Source organism: Oncorhynchus nerka, linkage group LG16 (genome assembly GCF_034236695.1).
Source record: "Oncorhynchus nerka isolate Pitt River linkage group LG16, Oner_Uvic_2.0, whole genome shotgun sequence".
Lineage (NCBI taxonomy): Eukaryota > Metazoa > Chordata > Actinopteri > Salmoniformes > Salmonidae > Oncorhynchus > Oncorhynchus nerka.
In genome coordinates, this window is record NC_088411.1 from 12,300,641 (window position 1) to 12,320,452 (window position 19,812).

The 19,812-nt window shown below is 42.9% G+C and overlaps 1 protein-coding gene across 1 annotated transcript in view; it reads left to right on the plus strand.

Moving 5' to 3' along the window:
* LOC115144032 (1-phosphatidylinositol 4,5-bisphosphate phosphodiesterase epsilon-1-like) overlaps positions 1-19,812 on the plus strand; it is a 91,272-nt gene that overhangs the window by 21,989 nt on the left and 49,471 nt on the right. The window contains 2 exon segments of the mRNA XM_029684649.2: positions 2,916-3,177; positions 9,588-9,901. Coding sequence (XP_029540509.2) covers positions 2,916-3,177; positions 9,588-9,901 — 576 coding nt within the window.

Here is a 19,812-nt window from a genome sequence, read left to right on the forward strand (position 1 = left end):
TTACCTAGTTCTGTTTTACGAAGAACGTCACTTCTTTTATCTGGAAAGATCCTTTTATCTGGATATTCAGCCTCTTTGTATTTTACTTAGCTATATTTTTATTTGTTTTCAAGCATAGGTTTACAGTACAGTAATTTATCACAGTGGAGTGGAGACAGCATTATCAGCATCATCATCATTATTATTGTCTACCCATTCCCCAAATACCTTGATTCAGTGTGTGATCTCCGACAGTAGCGGGGTCTGGGTCACTGCATGTCCAGCCACCGTACCCCTCTCTCAACCACTGTGGAGTGTCAGTACTACATGTCTGTGCTATGTGTAGTCAATCAGTATTATGGTATTGGTGAAGTAAATATGGTGGCTATCAGCTTCTCTAAACAGCATGAATTGCTGTTTTCAGTAGGCCCAAGCCAGCTCTGCTTCCCAGGATAAGAGGACGAGGCCTTGCCATTAAAATATTTAGTTAATGCTGGAAAAGGTTTAGACATCCAGTGAAGGAAATACAAACATTACCTTGTGAAGACACCGGAAGAGCGGTGGACAGGAGTTTGGGAGAGGCTCTCTGTCACCCTGAAAGACAATATAAAATAGGCTTGTCAGTTATTGACTTTGACTAGAGTGGATGACTGCACGCCGTTCTCTCAGATTGTTCTCATGTTCTAACCGCTTTCGTAGGAGAAGGACATACTCGTCTGTACTTAGGTCGCTGGATCGGTTGGTTTACACTGTCTGGATGGACAACTTATTTATCTTTATGCTGAGGTACTGTACCTGACTAGCTGTAGTATAGAGCAGACTGACGCTGTAATATAGACCAGGTTGTCTCTATACTGTAACCGAGAGGGTCATTCTTGAGGGCGGTCTGGTCTGCAAGGGGTGACATGGGGAAGGGGTGACATGGGGACCCTGTCACTTGGTACTGGAGCATACGAGGCGCTGCCTCTCTAACCCTTTAAAGAGTTATTTGGTATGAGATCTGGCACTAGAGTGTCCAATAGTGTCTGTTCCAACTCCTGTGGATTTAGCTGGGATGTATCTACCTAACTGGATCATGACTGGCTATTTTATGCAGTAGAAACTTTCTTATTGATTTTTTTTTTTGGCATGAACTTTTTGGGCTCAAGTGTGTGTGTGTGTGTGTTTGGACATTGTTCAGAAAAATAAGTGGCATTTATTGGGCTTCTGCTGTCTGTCCTGCACGGCTTTATCGTAACTGGTTGATATTACTACATATGCTGTAAAAGAGTTGTCTGACACGAGGCAGTGGACAACCCACTGCCTATAGTTTGCAGTTGGTTGGTTTTCTTGCATGTATCTGCTTATGCAATGCAGGCCACAAAGTCACAGCAGCTTTGCAACTAGCCAATTCTGTGACTGGCTGCTTTAGCCTAATTGTGTGTAGCCTGGTAGATTTCAGGCTGGTGGCTGCCGGGTCATGGCTTCTGGCCTGCTTTTATCATAAAACAGGACGTTTTTGCCCTTTTTCTTTCAACATCGGGGCTTTCTGTTAGTCAGACATGGGTTCAAATGCTATTTGAAATCTTTCAAATACTTGAGCGTTGGTTTTAGGGGCACAGTGTGCACATTTGGGACTATTCTATTGGTTCCATTGCAAGAGGCAAGATCAATCAAGTACAGCTAATGTATCTTTTATGATTTTAAATCATATTTGAACCCAGGTCTGGTTAAAAAGGACAAGAGACTAACCAAACATGACTTGTATTCTTGAACAGTTCAGACAACTGTATATTTATGTATAAGCTGTGATATGTAGTTTTCTGTGGCAATGAAATAGACGCAGAAATGAGAAGCAGCTAATTGACTTGCTAAGTATTATAGAGTAGCGGTCCCCACTTGCATTCAGCCGCGGGCCAATAGTGTTTGACAAAAACAGAATAATTTCCAACCTTACTTACATTAGGATACGATCACATATGCCTCCATTTATGTATGGGAATACTTTGGAACATTTTTCTAAATTCAAATCACTTTCAGCTGATTTTCTTAGTGATTTTTAGACTTACGTCCAACAATTTTGCTCATACAAATTTGGGGGCCAAATAAAATCACCGGGCCTCCTATTGGGGAACCCTGTTATAGAGGGTCTTCTTATCCTGGTTGATGTGGTTTTAACGAGGCAAGGATGGTGTTATTGGAGTCATGATATTGAAACATGATCTACCTGATGATTTCAGGATTTCTGTTGTGAATATTTAGTCAGCCCTTGGAAGATACATTTACCATAACTGGATGAGTCATTTCTTAATACATTCAAAACCAACATGCAGTTCACACAATTAAACAGTCTTGCTGTCTCTCCTGAGGAGATTTGAAAGTATTCAGTGCTGCTCTGACTTCAAAGGTCTGTGAACTGACCTAACAGAGCACAGTGTTCCATTCCCTTAACATACTGTCTCCAGAGTTGACAACCTCCTAAACTGCAGTCTGGCAATGGTGCAGCTCCTGCTCAGGCACTCCATTCAAACTGTTTGATCCAGTCCATCCTTTTTCATATTGTCACCATCTGAGAGTGCTGTAGATCTTGTGAAGTAGCAGGGTCATTCTGCTCAGAGGAAGAGCTAGTAAATGGTTTTCCTGAAACCGCCTGGCAGAATAGTGCTCCGGGGTTACTAATGGCAGCTGGATTCACAGAACCGTTTTCAGAGTGAGATGAAGTGCTCTTGGAAGAGACTGAAATGAATTGGGAAGAGGTGGCCGGCCTCTAAGGTCAAGCTGTTGCTTTAGACTTTTTCCTTCGATGCAAAATTGCTTTTGGACAACATTATAAAAACATCCTCTGATCTTTTCACGTTTTACATAAGATTGCCAGGATTAGATGTGTTAAAGTTAGTCACTTTAACACCTTGTTTATACAAGTCTCGATAAATACATTTCTTCTCTTCTGTCCACAGATCCACCATGTGCTGAGTGTTGACAACCTGGTCCACCCATGCAGGAAGCTCCTAGCCTTTGCCAGATGTGTGTGTCTTAGGGTGGAAGGGCCTCCCTACCTCTGCCCGGCTCAGCCTAGGTACGGGTACCGGGCCAGCTCCCAGAAGACCTCTGTGTATGCCTGTCTGACCGGGGCCCTGCTGGAGGCCACCACCGCCATCGGGGCCCGCAGTGCTCTGCCCAGAGTCACTGTGTGCTCCACTGGCCACGCCATGCTCAAAGGTAAGAGGGGGTGAGTTATTAAGGGCGCATTGTGGCGCAGTGCTCTAAGGCACGGCATCTCCGTGCTAGAGGCGTCACTACAGACCCTGGTTCGATTCCAGGCTGTATCACAACCGGCCGTGATTGGGAGTCCCATAGGGCAGCACACAGTTGACACCGCATCATTAGGGTTTGTCCGGCGTAGGCCGTCATTGTAAATAAGAATTGGTTCTTAACTGACTTGCCTAGTTAATTAAAGGTTAAATCAAATTATTTGTCACGTGCGCAGAATACAGCAGGGGACCTTACCGTGAAATGCTTACTTACAAGCCCCTAACCAACAATGTAGTTCCAGAAATATAGTTAAGAAAATATTTACTAAATAAACTAAAGTACAGAGTCCATGTGCGGTGGTACATCATAGTTTGTTGAGGTGGACACCAAGGAACTTTGAAACTCTCGACCCACTCCACTACATTCCCGTCGATTTTTATGGGGGCCTGTTCAGCCCTCCTTTTCCTGTAGTCCACGATCATTTCCTTTTGTCCTGCTCACATTGAGGGAGAGGTTGTTGTCCTGGTACCACACTGCCAGCTCTCTGACCACCTCCCTATAGGCTGTCTCATCATTGTCGGTGACCACTGTTGTCATCAGCAAACTTTAATGATGCTGTTGGAGTCGTGCTTGGCCGTGCAGTTGTGGGTGAACGGGGAGTACAGGAGGGGACTAAGCACACACCCGGAGGGGCACTGGTGTTGAGGATGTAAGCGAATAAAAGTTACTCCAAAATGACACACTAAATTATTTAGCTTTCATTTCTTTTGGGTAATAAATCATTTGAAACAACTAAAATTAACTGCAAATGCATTCAACAAGTGTGGAGAGTCACAAGCTTGATATAGTCGAATACTACATTTGACTACTTTATTTATACATATCTTTAGGGGTGTCAATTGTGACCCTGGGTACTGGGGTACTGGGTACTGGACTTCCTGACGGGCCGCCCCCAGGTGGTGAGGGTAGGCAACAACATCTCCTCCCCGCTGATCCTCAACACGGGGGCCCCACAAGGGTGCGTTCTGAGCCCTCTCCTGTACTCCCTGTTCACCCACGACTGCGTGGCCACGCACGCCTCCAACTCAATCATCAAGTTTGCGGACGACACAACAGTGGTAGGCTTGATTACCAACAACGACGAGACGGCCTACAGGGAGGAGGTGAGGGCCCTCGGAGTGTGGTGTCAGGAAAATAACCTCACACTCAACGTCAACAAAACTAAGGAGATGATTGTGGACTTCAGGAAACAGCAGAGGGAACACCCCCCCTATCCACATCGATGGAACAGTAGTGGAGAGGGTAGCAAGTTTTAAGTTCCTCGGCATACACATCACAGACAAACTGAATTGGTCCACTCACACTGACAGCGTCGTGAAGAAAATGCGCAGCAGCGCCTCTTCAACATGTAAGAATTATCTCAGGAGGCTGAAGAAATTCGGCTTGTCGTAGAAACCAAAAGCACTCACGAACTGAATTTACAGATGCACAACCGAGAGCATCCTGGCGGGCTGTATCACCGCCTGGTACGGCAACTGCTCCGCCCTCAACCGTAAGGCTCTCCAGAGGGTAGTGAGGTCTGCACAACGCATCACCGGGGCAAACTACCTGCCCTCCAGGACACCTACACCACCCGATGTTACAGGAAGGCCATAAAGATCATCAAGGACATCAACCACCGAACCACTGCCTGTTCATCCCCGCTATCATCCAGAAGGCGAGGTCAGTACAGGTGCATCAAAGCTGGGACTGAGAGACTGAAAAACAGCTTCTATCTCAAGGCTATCAGACTGTTAAACAGCCACCATTGAGTGGCTGCTGCCAACACTCTGTCATTGACACTGACCCAACTCCAGCCACTTTAATAATGGGAATTGATGGGAAATGATGTAAATATATCACTAGCCACTTTAAACAATGCTACCTTATATAATGTTACTTACCCTACATTATTCATCTCATATGCATACTGTACTCTACATCATCGACTGCATCCTTATGTAATACATGTATCACTAGCCACAGTTTTAACTATGCCACTTTGTTTACTTTGTCTACATACTCATCTCATATGTATATACTGTGTATTGATACCATCTACTGTATGCTGCTCTGCTTTTTACCATCACTCACTCATATATCCTTATGTACATATTCTTTATCCCTTACACCTGTGTATAAGACAGTAGTTTTAGAATTGTTAGTTAGATTACTTGTTGCATGTTTTTATCACTGCATTGTCGGAACTAGAAGCACAAGCATTTCAGCTAAACATTTAGAAAAACACTTTCGCATTAACATCTGCTAACCATGTGTATGTGACAAATAAAATTTGATTTGATTTGGTTTGTCACTTGCCTGTGTGACTGGAATGGCACGTGTATGCTTGGTCAGTGTTCGGCCATGGTTACTACAAGTTTAGATGACTGGCAAATTAGCCTAAAGATTTTTTTGCTGACATGGTCAATTCAGTGACTGACATAGCAAGAGAAACTGCTGATGCACAACTACATTTCGAAATTGCACCTGTATCCTAATAATCTAACTCAACAGTGGGGGGGGGGGGGGGGTCGCTATAATTTCTTAATCCGGCCCTGATTGTCATCACAGCAGCGGTGAGTAACGTCAGACTTCATGTTCAAGGTTCTGTGCTCTGCTCGGGTCAATATACTGTAAATAGCCAGGTGATTCATCATACCATGGTTCATGCTACAGTAATTGAAAGCTTCTTAGTTGGTGGCACCAACACACGATTTGGTAGCACCCACAAAAGAATTGTGGCGCACACACAATATAAAAAATAGTCATCTTTATAAAGTCATTCAGTGCTTTTATTGAGGGTCAATAGACTTCTGATATGGCTTTCGATAAATGCATTGTTTAATCTAACCTGTTCATGCAGGAATGCATGGTTCAAGATATTTTTATGTGTAATATAATCCATTGATTGACATGAATTGTATGTTGACAAATAAGCATTTATTGTTATTTTATTGTTAAAATAGGGCTCCAGAATTCAGATTTTTCCTATGTTCAATAGATATAAATTTGCCTACATCTTTATGTGCCCTAATATCATGGGCTAATTCACCATCTGAGTAAGTGGAAACTTAAAACGCATTAGCTAGATCGCTAATTCTAAACTTAATATCCACTGATATTGAGCTCAGGTGCATCCTGTTTCCATTGATCATCCTTTGTTTCTACAACTTGATTGGAGTCCACCTGTGATAAATTCAATTGATTGGACATGATTTGGAAAGGCACACACCTGTCTATACAAGGTCCCACAGTTGACAGTGTATGTCATAGCAAAACCAAGCCATGAGGTCGAAGGAATTGCCAGTAGAGCTCCGAGACCGGATTGGGTCGAGGCACAGATCTGGGGAAGGGTACCAAAAATGTCTGCAGCATTGACCATCCCCAAGAACACAGTGGCCTCCATTATTCTTAAATGGAGAAGTTTGGAACCACAACAACACTTCCTAGAGCTGGCCGCCCGGCCAAACTGCGCAATCGGGAGAAGGGCCTTGGTCAGGGAGGTGATCAAGAACTAATGGTCACTCTGACAGAGCTCCAGAGTTCCTCTGTGGAGATGGGAGAATTTTCCAGAAGGACAACCATCTCTGCAGCACTCCACCAATCAGGCCTTTATGGTGGAGTGGCCAGATGGAAGCCACTCTTCAGTAAAAGGCACATGACAGCCAGCTTGGAGTTTGCCAAAAGGCACCGAAGGACTCTCAGACCATGAGAAACACGTTTCTTTGGTCTTATGAAACCAAGATTGAACTCTTTGGCTGAATACAAAGCGTCATGTCTGGAGGAAACCTGCCTCCATCCCTACGGTGAAGCATGGTGGTAGCAGCATCATGCTGTGGGGATTTTTTTCAGAGACCGGGACTGGGAGACTAGTCAGGATCGAGGGAAAGATGAATGGAGCGAAGTACAGAGAGCTCCTTGGCGAAAACCTGCTCCAGAGTGCTCAAGACCTCATACTGGGTCAAAGGTGTACCTTCCAACAGAACAATGACCCTAGGCACACAGCCAAGACAACGCAGGAGTGGCTTCGGGACAAGTCTCTGAATGTCCTTGAGTGGCCCAGCCAGAGCCCGGACTTGAACCCGATCGAACATCTCTGAAGATGCCTTGAAATAGCTGTGCAGCGACGCTCAATGTCAAGTGGTCTGAAGACTTTCCTAATGCACTGTACATGCACATATTACCTCGACTAACCTGTATATAGCCTCATTATTTTATTGTTATTTTAATTTTACTTTAGTTTATTTAGTCAATCTCTTTCTTAACCCTTGTTTTTCTTAACTACGTTGGTTAAGGGCTTCTAAGTAAACATTTCACGGTAAGGTCTTAACCTGTTGTATTCCAGTCATGTGACAAATAACATTAGATTTGAAATCTAATTTAACCCTTAGTGTCATAATTGACAACAATGTTTCTGACTCATATCGATGATACACAGAACCAACTTTTCTGGTGTTTAAAACTGCCTAAGCGGCAATTGACCCTTAGAATTTGTGTACAGTAGGCCTAATTGTCTCACTGGAAAATACAACTATGTCCCAGAGTTAGGTGTTCAGAAGACTGAGGCAGGTTTTCCGTAAACTTTTGTACCTGGGCTTTTCTCCCTCATATGTATTGTTATTCTGACAAATTCCCCAGTCCCTGTTTCACTCTGAGGTGTATTCGATTTGAAGTTTGACATTTAGGCCAAAAACTTTTTTTTGCCATTTTGTTTTGTAGTATTGTTCAACAACCTTGTTGCAAACAGAATGGATGATTTGCAATGTTTTTTTTTTTTTAACAGACTTCTTTCTTTTCACTTTGTCATGCAAGCCAGTAATGTGGAGTGAATACAATGTTAATCCATGCACAGTTTATCAGCTCAGCCAATGAATTCAGTGTTTTTTAAAAATGATCTTAAACCTTGTAGTGATGTCCCTGAGCAGTTTCCATTTTTTTTTTCAGCTCAGTGCGGAAGGATGCCCAGATATTTGCGGTGTTTGGGTGATTTAGATTTTTTTGTTAAATTTAAACTTGATTTAACTAGGCAAGTCAGTTAACATCGTAAGGATCAGACCCTTTAAAAAAAAAATCACCTAAAATTACATGCCCAAATCTAACTGCCTGTAGCTCAGGACCGGAAGCAAGGATATGCATATTCTTGATAACATTTGAATGGAAACACTTTGAAGTTTGTGGAAATGTGAAATGAATGTAGGAGAATATAACACATTATATATGGTAAAAGATAATGCAAATAATTTTTTTTTTTTTTTCTCCATCTTTGAAATGCAGGATAAAGGCCACAATGCATTATTCCAGTTTAGGCGCAGTTTAGCAGTGCATGTACCAAGTTTTAGACTGATCCAATGAACCATTGTATTTATGTTCAAAATGTTGTATCAAGTCTGGCCAAATGTGCCACATTGGTTTATTAATACATTTTCAAGTTCGTAACTGTGCACTCTCCTCAACAATAGCATGGTATTATTTCACTGTAACAGCTACTGTAAATTGGACATTGCAGTTAGCTTAAATTATTGTTAATCTTTCTGCCCATATCAGATATGTCTATGTCCTGGGATATGTTCTTGTTACTTACAACCTCATGCTAATCACATTAGCGCACGTTAGCTCAACCGTCCCGCAGGGGGGGACAATGACGGATTACACCGGCCAAACCGGGCGATGCTGGGCCAATTGTGCGCCGCCCTATGTGACTCCCAATCACGGCCGGTTGTGATATCATCAGGATTCGAACCAGGGTGTCTAGGGACGCCTCTAGCACTGAGATGTAGTGCCTTAGACCACTGTGCCACTCGGGAGCCCAAGTGGGAACACACCACCCATAGAGGAATTACAGTACTGGACCATACTAAAAGGGATATTCAGTTATTCAGTGTTAACAAATTATTTCTTTATCTCCCCTGATCTACGCCTGTCTAAAAATTTATTCTAGACATGCTTTTTAAAGCTCATTGGTGTGTCTGAGGTTCAATCATTGTTTGACATCCATTGGTCCAAAGGGACTTTACAGGGAAAGTTATTCTTAATTCACAAGAACTACTACTTTTGCAAATAGATGTGTAGATCAATGGAGAATGAATCACAATTGAATCACTTTTTAGATTGAAATTTAAGGCAGCAGAATGTGAACTGTGCAAGGGTAGACTTTCAGTAGGTACTATAAATGTGGGATGCTGAGGGCACTGAAGTTTAATGTCTGAACTATGGAGTTTAAGACATGTTTGTTATGAAAGACCGTGGTGTTCAGCTTTCTCACCATGTTTAATATTACCTTGGCATTGACATTGAAGTTAACATTTTTAGTTGACCATGTACATCTGCCTGTCTCTCAGAGCGTCCGATGTGCAGCATGTCAGTGTCGAGCGCCCTTCCACCCAACATGATGGACATCAGCAAGGAGCTGGCTGAGCTGTGCCACCTGATCCAGTTCCCCGAGGAGATTGCTCGGATCCTGACGGAGCAGGAGCGGCAGCTGTACCGACGCATCTTACCCCTGGACTACCTCTGCTTCCTCACTAGGGACCTGGGCAGCCCCGACTGTAGCAAGCACCTGCACCCCAGCCTCGAGGCCTCGCTGTCGGGCCCGGCCTTGCCCACGCAGACCCAGAGGAACTCTGTGGAGGACCTGGTCACACGATTCAATGAGGTGAGACTATTGTAGAGAGGATCTGCTAATGTTACTATGCTTTGAGTGGTCAATCACAATCCTTGTCCTAAATATCTAATGGATGGGATTCAAATAATGAATGTCTTGATGGTTAATAAAGTTGGGTCATGTGTGTTAATGATGGGCTAGAACAAAAGCCTGCGCACATTGTTGCTCTCCGGGACCAAGATTGGTGATCACTCTTGTACTAGCTTATCAAAGTTCTCACTTGACAGTAATGTTAGAGGTGGAATTGACCACCTCGTGCTATAGTGTATCTTATTCTGACAGTTTCTCTCGTACTTGCGGTGATTACACTATAAACGGAGCCCTTTGAGCTACTCTCTATACTGATTTGACTTTGAGAATAAACAACTACGAAAAACGTATCTGCCACATCGGAATGAGGTCAGTCCCAAGCACGGAGTACTGAGCGGAGGAGTGGAAATGTTATCTTTAGGTTGCATGTCTTAACATCAGCTGGCTTTCATTAAGTGAACAAAGCAGAGGGAGTAAAAAATAGATTCCCCAAATGTGCATCCTGACCATTTTTGGGCATGTGGCAGAGCTAGAATCAAATGAGTGACTCTTCCCAATAGAGAACAAGTCTGACAACCTCTACAGCATGATGAGATGGACTCACTGTGTGCTGGGTTACCTGCTGTGTCCCAGTTTCCCAAACTGGAGCAGATAAACTGGGGGAAGTTATTGGACCGTTTGAGCCTGTAGTAGCTGTCTGGAGTGGTTATTTCTGACAAACACAATATGCTCCTATGGTGGGTTTGTAATAACTCTGTCAACCTTGAATATGTAATAGTTCCATCATGGGAAAACTGAACCCTAATAATGCAATAGCACACACAACAAATGAATCAAGTTTGTAAGTACATTGTGTAGGTTTTTATTCACTGATCAAATGACACCAATATGATGTACTATAAATCAAAGTGCCGCTTGGTTTTCAGTCCAGTCGATTATAGGTTGTCATTCTGATGCAACCCCTGTGTTATTATCAAAGGGACACCACATAACAGCTAGAGCCTATTTTAGATCACCACCGATCTCCCACCATTTAATACTGACTTAGCACAACTCCCATCCTCCCATCGATATCTAGAATATCAGCTGCTCTGCAAAGTATGTGCCTGCCTCTAATCTACTTGGCCTACCAGTGCTTTCATGTCCACCGCCAAAACGGTTTAACGCTGAGAAACATAGCTGTAATGTCCGTTTGGATTCAAATAATGTACTGCAAACACTTGGAGAGGGAGAAGAGGAATGTTTTCGCTTCTCTATCACTTTGGTACCGTCTCTCAGTGACGGTCGTTTCTGGAAACGAGGGAGGAGGATGGATGGGTGGGTGATGTCTGTAATGGGGCTGTAACTTTATTTAGTGTCTCTGAAGTGTTTTTTCTGGAGGAAATCAAACTGCACCCCTGGTTCTCCAAACCCACAGTTTGGTACGTATTGCAGTTTTAGGGTACTGTTTCGGTACAGCCGGAAAATAAAATGCCATTGATCCAGATCTGATGCTGCGTTTGTAACTTTGTAGGAGGTGGGAATTTACCAGTTGTGAAGCCATAAATACCAGTTGGATGTGTTCATGTGATTTGGACTTGTGTCAACTGTGACGACCCTCCCACTCTGTCTGCTGTATTCTCTCTGTTATTTCCTTATTAGGATGCTGGTGGGCGGAGTTGGGAGGGTCGTCAGCTACATGGGAAACACCTGGGCCCGGTGTCTCCCAGGATAAATACACCACTTCCCCATTCATGGAGGAGACTCTCTCCATGCAGACACCCTCTGTAGATTGTGTTGTGGTTCTTGATGGCCGTTTGTTTGTTTGTTTGCTTTGGCACCTTTCATCACCCTGCATTATCACATTCACGCATGCAAAACACTCACTTACACTACTGATTACTGATTACACACACCATTGTATATTATATTTATTTGCTTTAGTTAATAAATATATATCTTTCTACTCATTATCTCCACGTTGTCTCCCTTTGTTACGGGCTTTGAGCCGGTTCGTGACAAGTGGGGGCTCGTCCGGGATATTTGAACTATTGGTTTGGGAGACCGTGGAGGTACGTGTTTGGTTTGCATATTTTGTTTGAGTTTGATAGGCCCAGTATTGGTTGCCTTTTGTTGTTTGGTTTGTGTGCTGTGTTGGAGAGACTATAATGGTTAGTTTCCAGGCCCTGCCTAGCCTGAACTCTTGTTCTACTTTCTGTTGGGACATCAGTCTGAGGTGAGTAGTCTGCTGTGTACCTCGGTGGGAGATTTGGGTAGGGTAGTGAAACTTGCTACCCGGAGCTATAGCCTTTTTCCCCTGATAGGTTTAGCGACGTGTTTCATTTTTGGAATATGTTGGGCATGGTTAATGTTTGTTATTTTTGTGTGGTGTCTGTGGACTGAGCAGTTGTCTCGGGGGCACATCCGTGGCTTGGTGGAATTTTTCCAGCATGCTGGGGAGTTCTATTTCCTTGCCAGCGGGCTACAGTGCGTAAATTCCCACCGCAAATCTGCACGAAGACTAGGGTTGAGTTATTGTAGGTTTTGGGGAAGCTCCGTATCCATCTCTCTTCTGTGGTACTCAGGGTGATTATAATTCTCGGGTTGTGGTCTGGTGTGCTCAGCAGAAGGGAAGAGCCAGAATTTTTTTTTTTTTGTGTGATTATGGCGTCTTATGTAGATAAGTTCATTCGCTCTCCATCAGAGGAATTGTTAGATTTAGGTACTAAAGAACAGCTGTTGAAGGTCGCGGAACACTACAAGGTTGAGATTAGTGATAAACGTCTAAAGAATTATATTAGGTTGATATTGAAGGCCAATCTGATGGAGAGTGGTATTCTAGAAGTTACCACTGGGCCAGCCTCTGCTGAGGATTTGTCGTATCCCCATAACGTTACAATGGCCATTCCATCGGTTAGTCCTAGTAACCTTCTTTTTGAACAGCAGAAAGAACTGCTTTTGTTACAGCTGGAGCATGATCGTGAGAAGCTAGAGCATGATCGTGAGAAGCTAGAGCATGATCGTGTAAAATATGAAAAGGAATTGGCATTTAAACAAGATATGGAGCGTGCTAAAATCAAGTTGCAACAAGAACGTATAGATTTGGTTAGGGAAGGAAAGATCTCAGGGGAGAGTTTGTTTTGGGAAGGTGACCCAGATTTACCTAGGGGTAGTTCCGCTTTTGGTCGTGCCCCAGAGACATTTGATATTGTTGGGAACTTACGGTTATTGCCTCGGTTTAATGAAAGGGACCCCGAGACATTCTTTTCGTTGTTTGAGCGGGTTGCTGACGCTAGGAGTTGGCCTGATTCTGACCGCACTTTAATGTTGCAGTGTGTGCTGACTGGTAAAGCGCAGGAAGCATATTCAGCTCTTAGTGTACACGATAGTGCCAGTTATGATAAAGTTAAAACAGCTGTGTTACAGATTTATGAATTGGTCCCTGAGGCTTACCGCCAACGATTTAGAACTTTAAAAAGGGATGATAACCAGACTCATGTTGAGTTTGCGCGACAGTTGTCTTTACAGTTTAATCGCTGGTGTTCCGCCTCTGCAGTTGTGACTTTCCAAGGGCTGTGTGATCTGATTATGTTAGAGCAATTTAAGGACACAATTCCTGATCGTATTGCCACGTATATTAATGAACAGAAAGTAAAGAATGTTGCTGAAGCTGCAGTTTTGGCAGACGAGTATGTGTTGACTCACAAAAGTGTCTTTGCAGAACCCCGTATTCGGAAAGAGTGGGAGCGTTCGGATAGATTTGGGCTTCGCTCACCGAGATACTTTGGTTCTCGGGCAGAGTTCTATTCAACTAGGGTTGAACCTGACTCCCATGGTAAAGCTGACTTTGGGCAGGAGTGTCACTACTGTCAAGGTTCAGGTCATTGGAAAACGAATGTCCACTTCTCAGGTCAAGGGGTGCTTACGCTAAATCTAAGCCTACTGCGTTAGCTGCACCTGTTCCACATCAATTCATTCATGACTCATTTCCTCAGGCCCAGGAGAATGTGAAAGTCCATATTGATCCAGACTATTTACCTTTCATTACAGAAGGTTTTGTGTCTATGTTAGGAAGTAAAGACCTAGTGCCAGTGAAGATCCTGAGAGACACAGGTGCCTCTGAATCATTTGTGTTGGAGTCTGTGTTACCCTTTTCTGCTGAGACTGATTCGGGGGAATAGTGTTCTAATTAGGGGAATAGGTTTGAACACTCTGTCAGTTCCATTGCATAAACTGATGTTGGATTGTGGGCTGGTGAAGGGTGAAGTTGTTGTGGGTGTGCGTCCTTCGTTGCCTATTGAGGGTATCGATGTTATCCTTGGGAATAACTTGGCTGGTGAGCGTGTATGGCCTGTCGTGTTTCCATCTCTAGTGGTTTCCACTAAGCCGTCATTTGTTGGGATTCCTGATGAGAGTGTACAGAGTTTCCCAGAGGTGTTCTCTGCGTGTGCAGTGACACGTTCTATGAGCCGTGGCGAACTGGTCACTGCGCCGACTATTGATAATAATACAAAGTATGTCACTGTTTTCCCTGTTATCCCGTTATCTGTAACCCGCTCAGATCTAATCAATGCGCAACGGGATGACCCCACGTTGGAAGAGTTGCGTGATCAAATTGTGCCTATAGAACAGTTGGGAGATGTCGCCCATGGCTATTTTCTCCAAGAGGATGTCCTGATGAGAAAGTGGGTGTCTCATGATAGTGTTTTTCTGGAGGAGGCAATTAGTCAGGTTGTTGTACCAGTTAAGCTTCGTAAGTTGGTGTTGGAAACTTCTCACAGCGACGTGGCTGGACATATGGGGGTGAGGAAAACCTACAATCGCATATTAAGACATTTCTTTTGGCCTAGATTAAAGAGGATGTTTCTGATTTTATCAAAACTTGTCACACCTGTCAATTAACTGGTAAGCCTAATCAAGCTATTAAACCAGTACCATTGTTTCCTATTCCTGTACTCAGCCAACCTTTTGAGTATCTGATTATTGACTGTGTGGGTCCTCTGCCTCGTTCTAAAAGGGTAGTAGTTACCTGTTCACTGTGATGTGTCAGACCACTAGGTTTCCTGCTGCCTATCCTCTCCGATCTATCACGACTAAATCGGTGTTAAAAGCTTTGACTCAGTTTCTCTCATTGTTTGGAATCCCTAAGGTCATTCAGAGTGATCAAGGATCTAATTTTACCTCTAATCTGTTTGGTCAGGTTCTTCAACAGCTCCATATTAAACACAATTTGTCTAGCGCCTATCACGCGCAAAGTCAAGGAGCACTGGAACGTTTCCATCAAACACTAAAGTCTTTGTTGAGAGCTTATTGTACTGAGATGGATAAGGATTGGGAGGAGGGGTTGCCTTGGTTACTGTTAGCTGCTAGGGAAGTTTCACAGGAGAGCACAGGTTTCAGTCCAAATGACCTTGTGTTTGGACATAGGGTGCGTGGACTTTTATCTGTTCTCCAGGATGACTGGAAGTCTCCCGAGCCTCCTCAGTCCCTGTTATCGTATGTGTGTGATTTCCGGCGACGGCTGTATGCCGCTTGTGAAATGGCTAAAGAGAAGTTATCATCTTCACAGGAGAGGATGAAGGGCATATTTGATCGCCGAACTGAGCCTCGTCACTTTAGTCCAGGTGACCAGGTTCTTGCTCTGCTGCCAATTGTTGGTTCTCCTTTTCAAGCCAAGTTTCAAGGTCCATATACAGTGGTGCGCCAGTGCACTGAGCAAAATTATCTAGTTGCCACTCCAGAACGGAGGAAAGCACACCAGCTGTGCCATGTAAATCTGTTAAAACCCTATTATGCACCTTCCTCTGAGACTGAACAGTGGGATTCTACAGAGGCCAGTATGTTGTTCCGGGGTCCTTGTTGGTCCCCGGTTTTATGGGGGGGGATGTGACGACCCTCCCACTCTGTCTGCTGTATTCTCTCTGTTATTTCCTTATTAGGATGCTGGTGGGCGGAGTTGGGAGGGTCGTCAGCTACATGGGAAACACCTGGGCCCGGTGTCTCCCAGGATAAATACACCACTTCCCCATTCATGGAGGAGACTCTCTCCATGCAGACACCCTCTGTAGATTGTGTTGTGGTTCTTGATGGCCGTTTGTTTGTTTGTTTGCTTTGGCACCTTTCATCACCCTGCATTATCACATTCACGCATGCAAAACACTCACTTACACTACTGATTACTGATTACACACACCATTGTATATTATAATTATTTGCTTTAGTTAATAAATATATATCTTTCTACTCATTATCTCCACGTTGTCTCCCTTTGTTACGGGCTTTGAGCCGGTTCGTGACACAACCATAAACTAAAAGTACAGCTGTCGTGCTTGTTAACAAATGATGGTTCAAAAACCACAATAATAGTTAGCTTTTTATAAATGTTTAGTTGCATTTAAATGTTGCAAATGCTGTTATAGACGCCATTTCCTTAGTAGGTGACATCCGAGGTCACCATGTGGGAGAAGTGCTTGCTCAGGATAATAGATTTTCCCAATAGTACTTGTGCAAAAAACTAAGCAGAGCTAATGGCTTTCATGCTCCTTTTTTCAAACCATCATTAGTCGCATCATGCAGCCTTAGCATGTATAAAAAATCTAAACAAATACAGTGCTTGCGAAAGTATTCGGCCCCCTTGAACTTTGCGACCTTTTGCCAAATTTCAGGCTTCAAACATAAAGATATAAAACTGTATTTTTTTGTGAAGAATCAACAACAAGTGGGACACAATCATGAAGTGGAACGACATTTATTGGATATTTCAAACTTTTTTAACAAATCAAAAACTGAAAAATTGGGCGTGCAAAATTATTCAGCCCCTTTACTTTCAGTGCAGCAAACTCTCTCCAGAAGTTCAGTGGGGATCTCTGAATGATCCAATGTTGACCTAAATGACTAATGATGATAAATACAATCCACCTGTGTGTAATCAAGTCTCCGTATAAATGCACCTGCACTGTGATAGTCTCAGAGGTCCGTTAAAAGCGCAGGGAGCATCATGAAGAACAAGGAACACACCAGGCAGGTCCGAGATACTGTTGTGAAGAAGTTTAAAGCCGGATTTGGATACAAAAAGATTTCCCAAGCTTTAAACATCGCAAGGACCACTGTGCAAGCGATAATATTGAAATGGAAGGAGTATCAGACCACTGCAAATCTACCAAGACCTGGCCGTCCCTCTAAACTTTCAGCTCATACAAGGAGAAGACTGATCAGAGATGCAGCCAAGAGGCCCATGATCACTCTGGATGAACTGCAGAGATCTACAGCTGAGGTGGGACACTCTGTCCATAGGACAACAATCAGTCGTATATTGCACAAATCTGGCCTTTATGGAAGAGTGGCAAGAAGAAAGCCATTTCTTAAAGATATCCATAAAAAGTGTCGTTTAAAGTTTGCCACAAGCCACCTGGGAGACACACCAAACATGTGGAAGAAGGTGTTCTGGTCAGATGAAACCAAAATTTAACTTTTTGGCAACAATGCAAAATGTTATGTTTGGTGTAAAAGCAACACGGCTCATCACCCTGAACACACCATCCCCACTGTCAAACATGGTGGTGGCAGCATCATGGTAAGGGCCTGCTTTTCTTCAGCAGGGACAGGGAAGATGGTTAAAATTGATGGGAAGATGGATGGAGCCAAATACAGGACCATTCTGGAAGAAAACCTGATGGAGTCTGCAAAAGACCTGAGACTGGGACGGAGATTTGTCTTCCAACAAGACAATGATCCAAAACATAAAGCAAAATCTACAATGGAAAAAATAAAAATAAACATATCCAGGTGTTAGAATGGCCAAGTCAAAGTCCAGACCTGAATCCAATCGAGAATCTGTGGAAAGAACTGAAAACTGCTGTTCACAAATGCTCTCCATCCAACCTCACTGAGCTTGAGCTGTTTTGCAAGGAGGAATGGGAAAAAATGTCAGTCTCTCGATGTGCAAAACTGATAGACATACCCCAAGCGACTTACAGCTGTAATCGCAGCAAAAGGTGACGCTACAAAGTATTAACTTAAGGGGGCTGAATAATTTTGCACGCCCAATTTTTCAGTTTTTGATTTGTTAAAATTTTTTGAAATATCCAATAAATCTCGTTCCACTTCATGATTGTGTCCCACTTGTTGTTGATTCTTCACAAAAAAATACAGTTTTATATCTTTATGTTTGAAGCCTGAAATGTGGCAAAAGGTCGCAAAGTTCAAGTTGGCCGAAATACTTTGGCAAGGCACTGTAGTCCAACATTTGTATCACATCTAAAGTTACACAACGCTAAATTAAGCATAGGTGTACCTGTTTCTTTGTTAACTGTTCAACATAGAATAGCCGCATGTGTGCACTGCCTCAAACGTTTGGAGAAAATATTAGTTATATTTTATTCAGCTATTTTCTATTGTATTCTTCATACTGTAAAATAATGCCACGGAATTCAAAGATAATTTTGTTTGCTAAATGAACTAGTGTAGCCCACAGCCATATGTCATAGCCAGATCAGGGCCTAACATTAGGACAACGCAGAGTATGCTATTCTGTTCTTCTGAAATAGACTACATTTTTTCTTCATATCATGTTTCTTTAGAACTGTCTAAAATCAATAATGGATTTATTGTGATGGTGTAGGCTATTATTATTTAATTATTTATTATATTAATTAATTATATATTATTTAATATACTTTTTTTTAAATGTAGGTGTTCCAAAGGTCTGCATCAGTGGTATCATGTCTGGAAGCCAGGAGATGCTAAATGTGTTTTAACCTCTCTGGCACAAGTGGGACGGTAGCGTCCCACCTCGACAACAGCCAGTGAAATTGAAGGGCATCAAATTCAAAACAACAGAAATCCCATAATTAAAATTCCTCAAACATACAAGTGTTTTACACCATTTTAAAGAAACTTCTTGTGTCCGATTTCAAAAAGGCTTTACGACGAAAGCACACCAAACGATTGTTAGGTCAGCACCTAGCCATTTTTCCAGCCAAAGAGAGGAGTCACAAAAAGCAGAAATAGAGAGAAAATGAATCACTAACCTTTGATCTTCATCAGATGACACTCATAGGACTTCATGTTGCCTACAATGAGATTTTCTGGATTTTTTCCCCTCATTTTGTCTGTCCATAGTTGAAGTGTACCTATGATGAAAATTACAGGCCTCTCATCTTTTTAAGTGGGAGAACTTGCACAATTGGTGGCTGACTAAATACTTTTTTGCCCCACTATATACAGTGGGGAGAACAAGTATTTGATACACTGCCGATTTTGCAGGTATTCCGACTTACAAAGCATGTACAGGTCTGTCATTTTTATCATAGGTACACTTCAACTGTGAGAGACGGAATCTAAAACAAAAATCCAGTAAATCACATTGTATGATTTTTAAGTAATTCATTTGCATTTTGTTGAGGGATCAAAAATATTTTTACCAGTCGGAGCTCGTTTTTTTTCCGCGTTCCCAGTTGTCTTGAACGCACTTGAGTCAGAGATTTCTGAGTTCCCTGTTTTGAACGCGGCATCAGATTGTAACTATGGTACCGAAGGGTTGCCAGCTCAGACCCTCCTTTCCAGGGGTTTTATTTTTATTTAACTTTTGTTTGCCCCCCCCCTTACCCATTTATTCATAAATCCCCCATCGTAATATTTCCTGCATCATATCCCCCCTCGATGCCTTCCCCCATTTTTTTTTTTTTTACCCCACATGGAATTGAAAACCCCCCTAAAATGGTTTCATCCCTGTTTAGCTTTCATGCTGCAGTTAGGCTAGGCAGTAGGCTTGTATTTGGTGTGATGATCTGTGAGGTGATAACATTATATTTTCCTTGTGATTTGTCAAAAACGGTTAACCACTTGTCAAGTGATTTGCTCCGGTTCTTGTATGCACTGTAACAAGTACATTG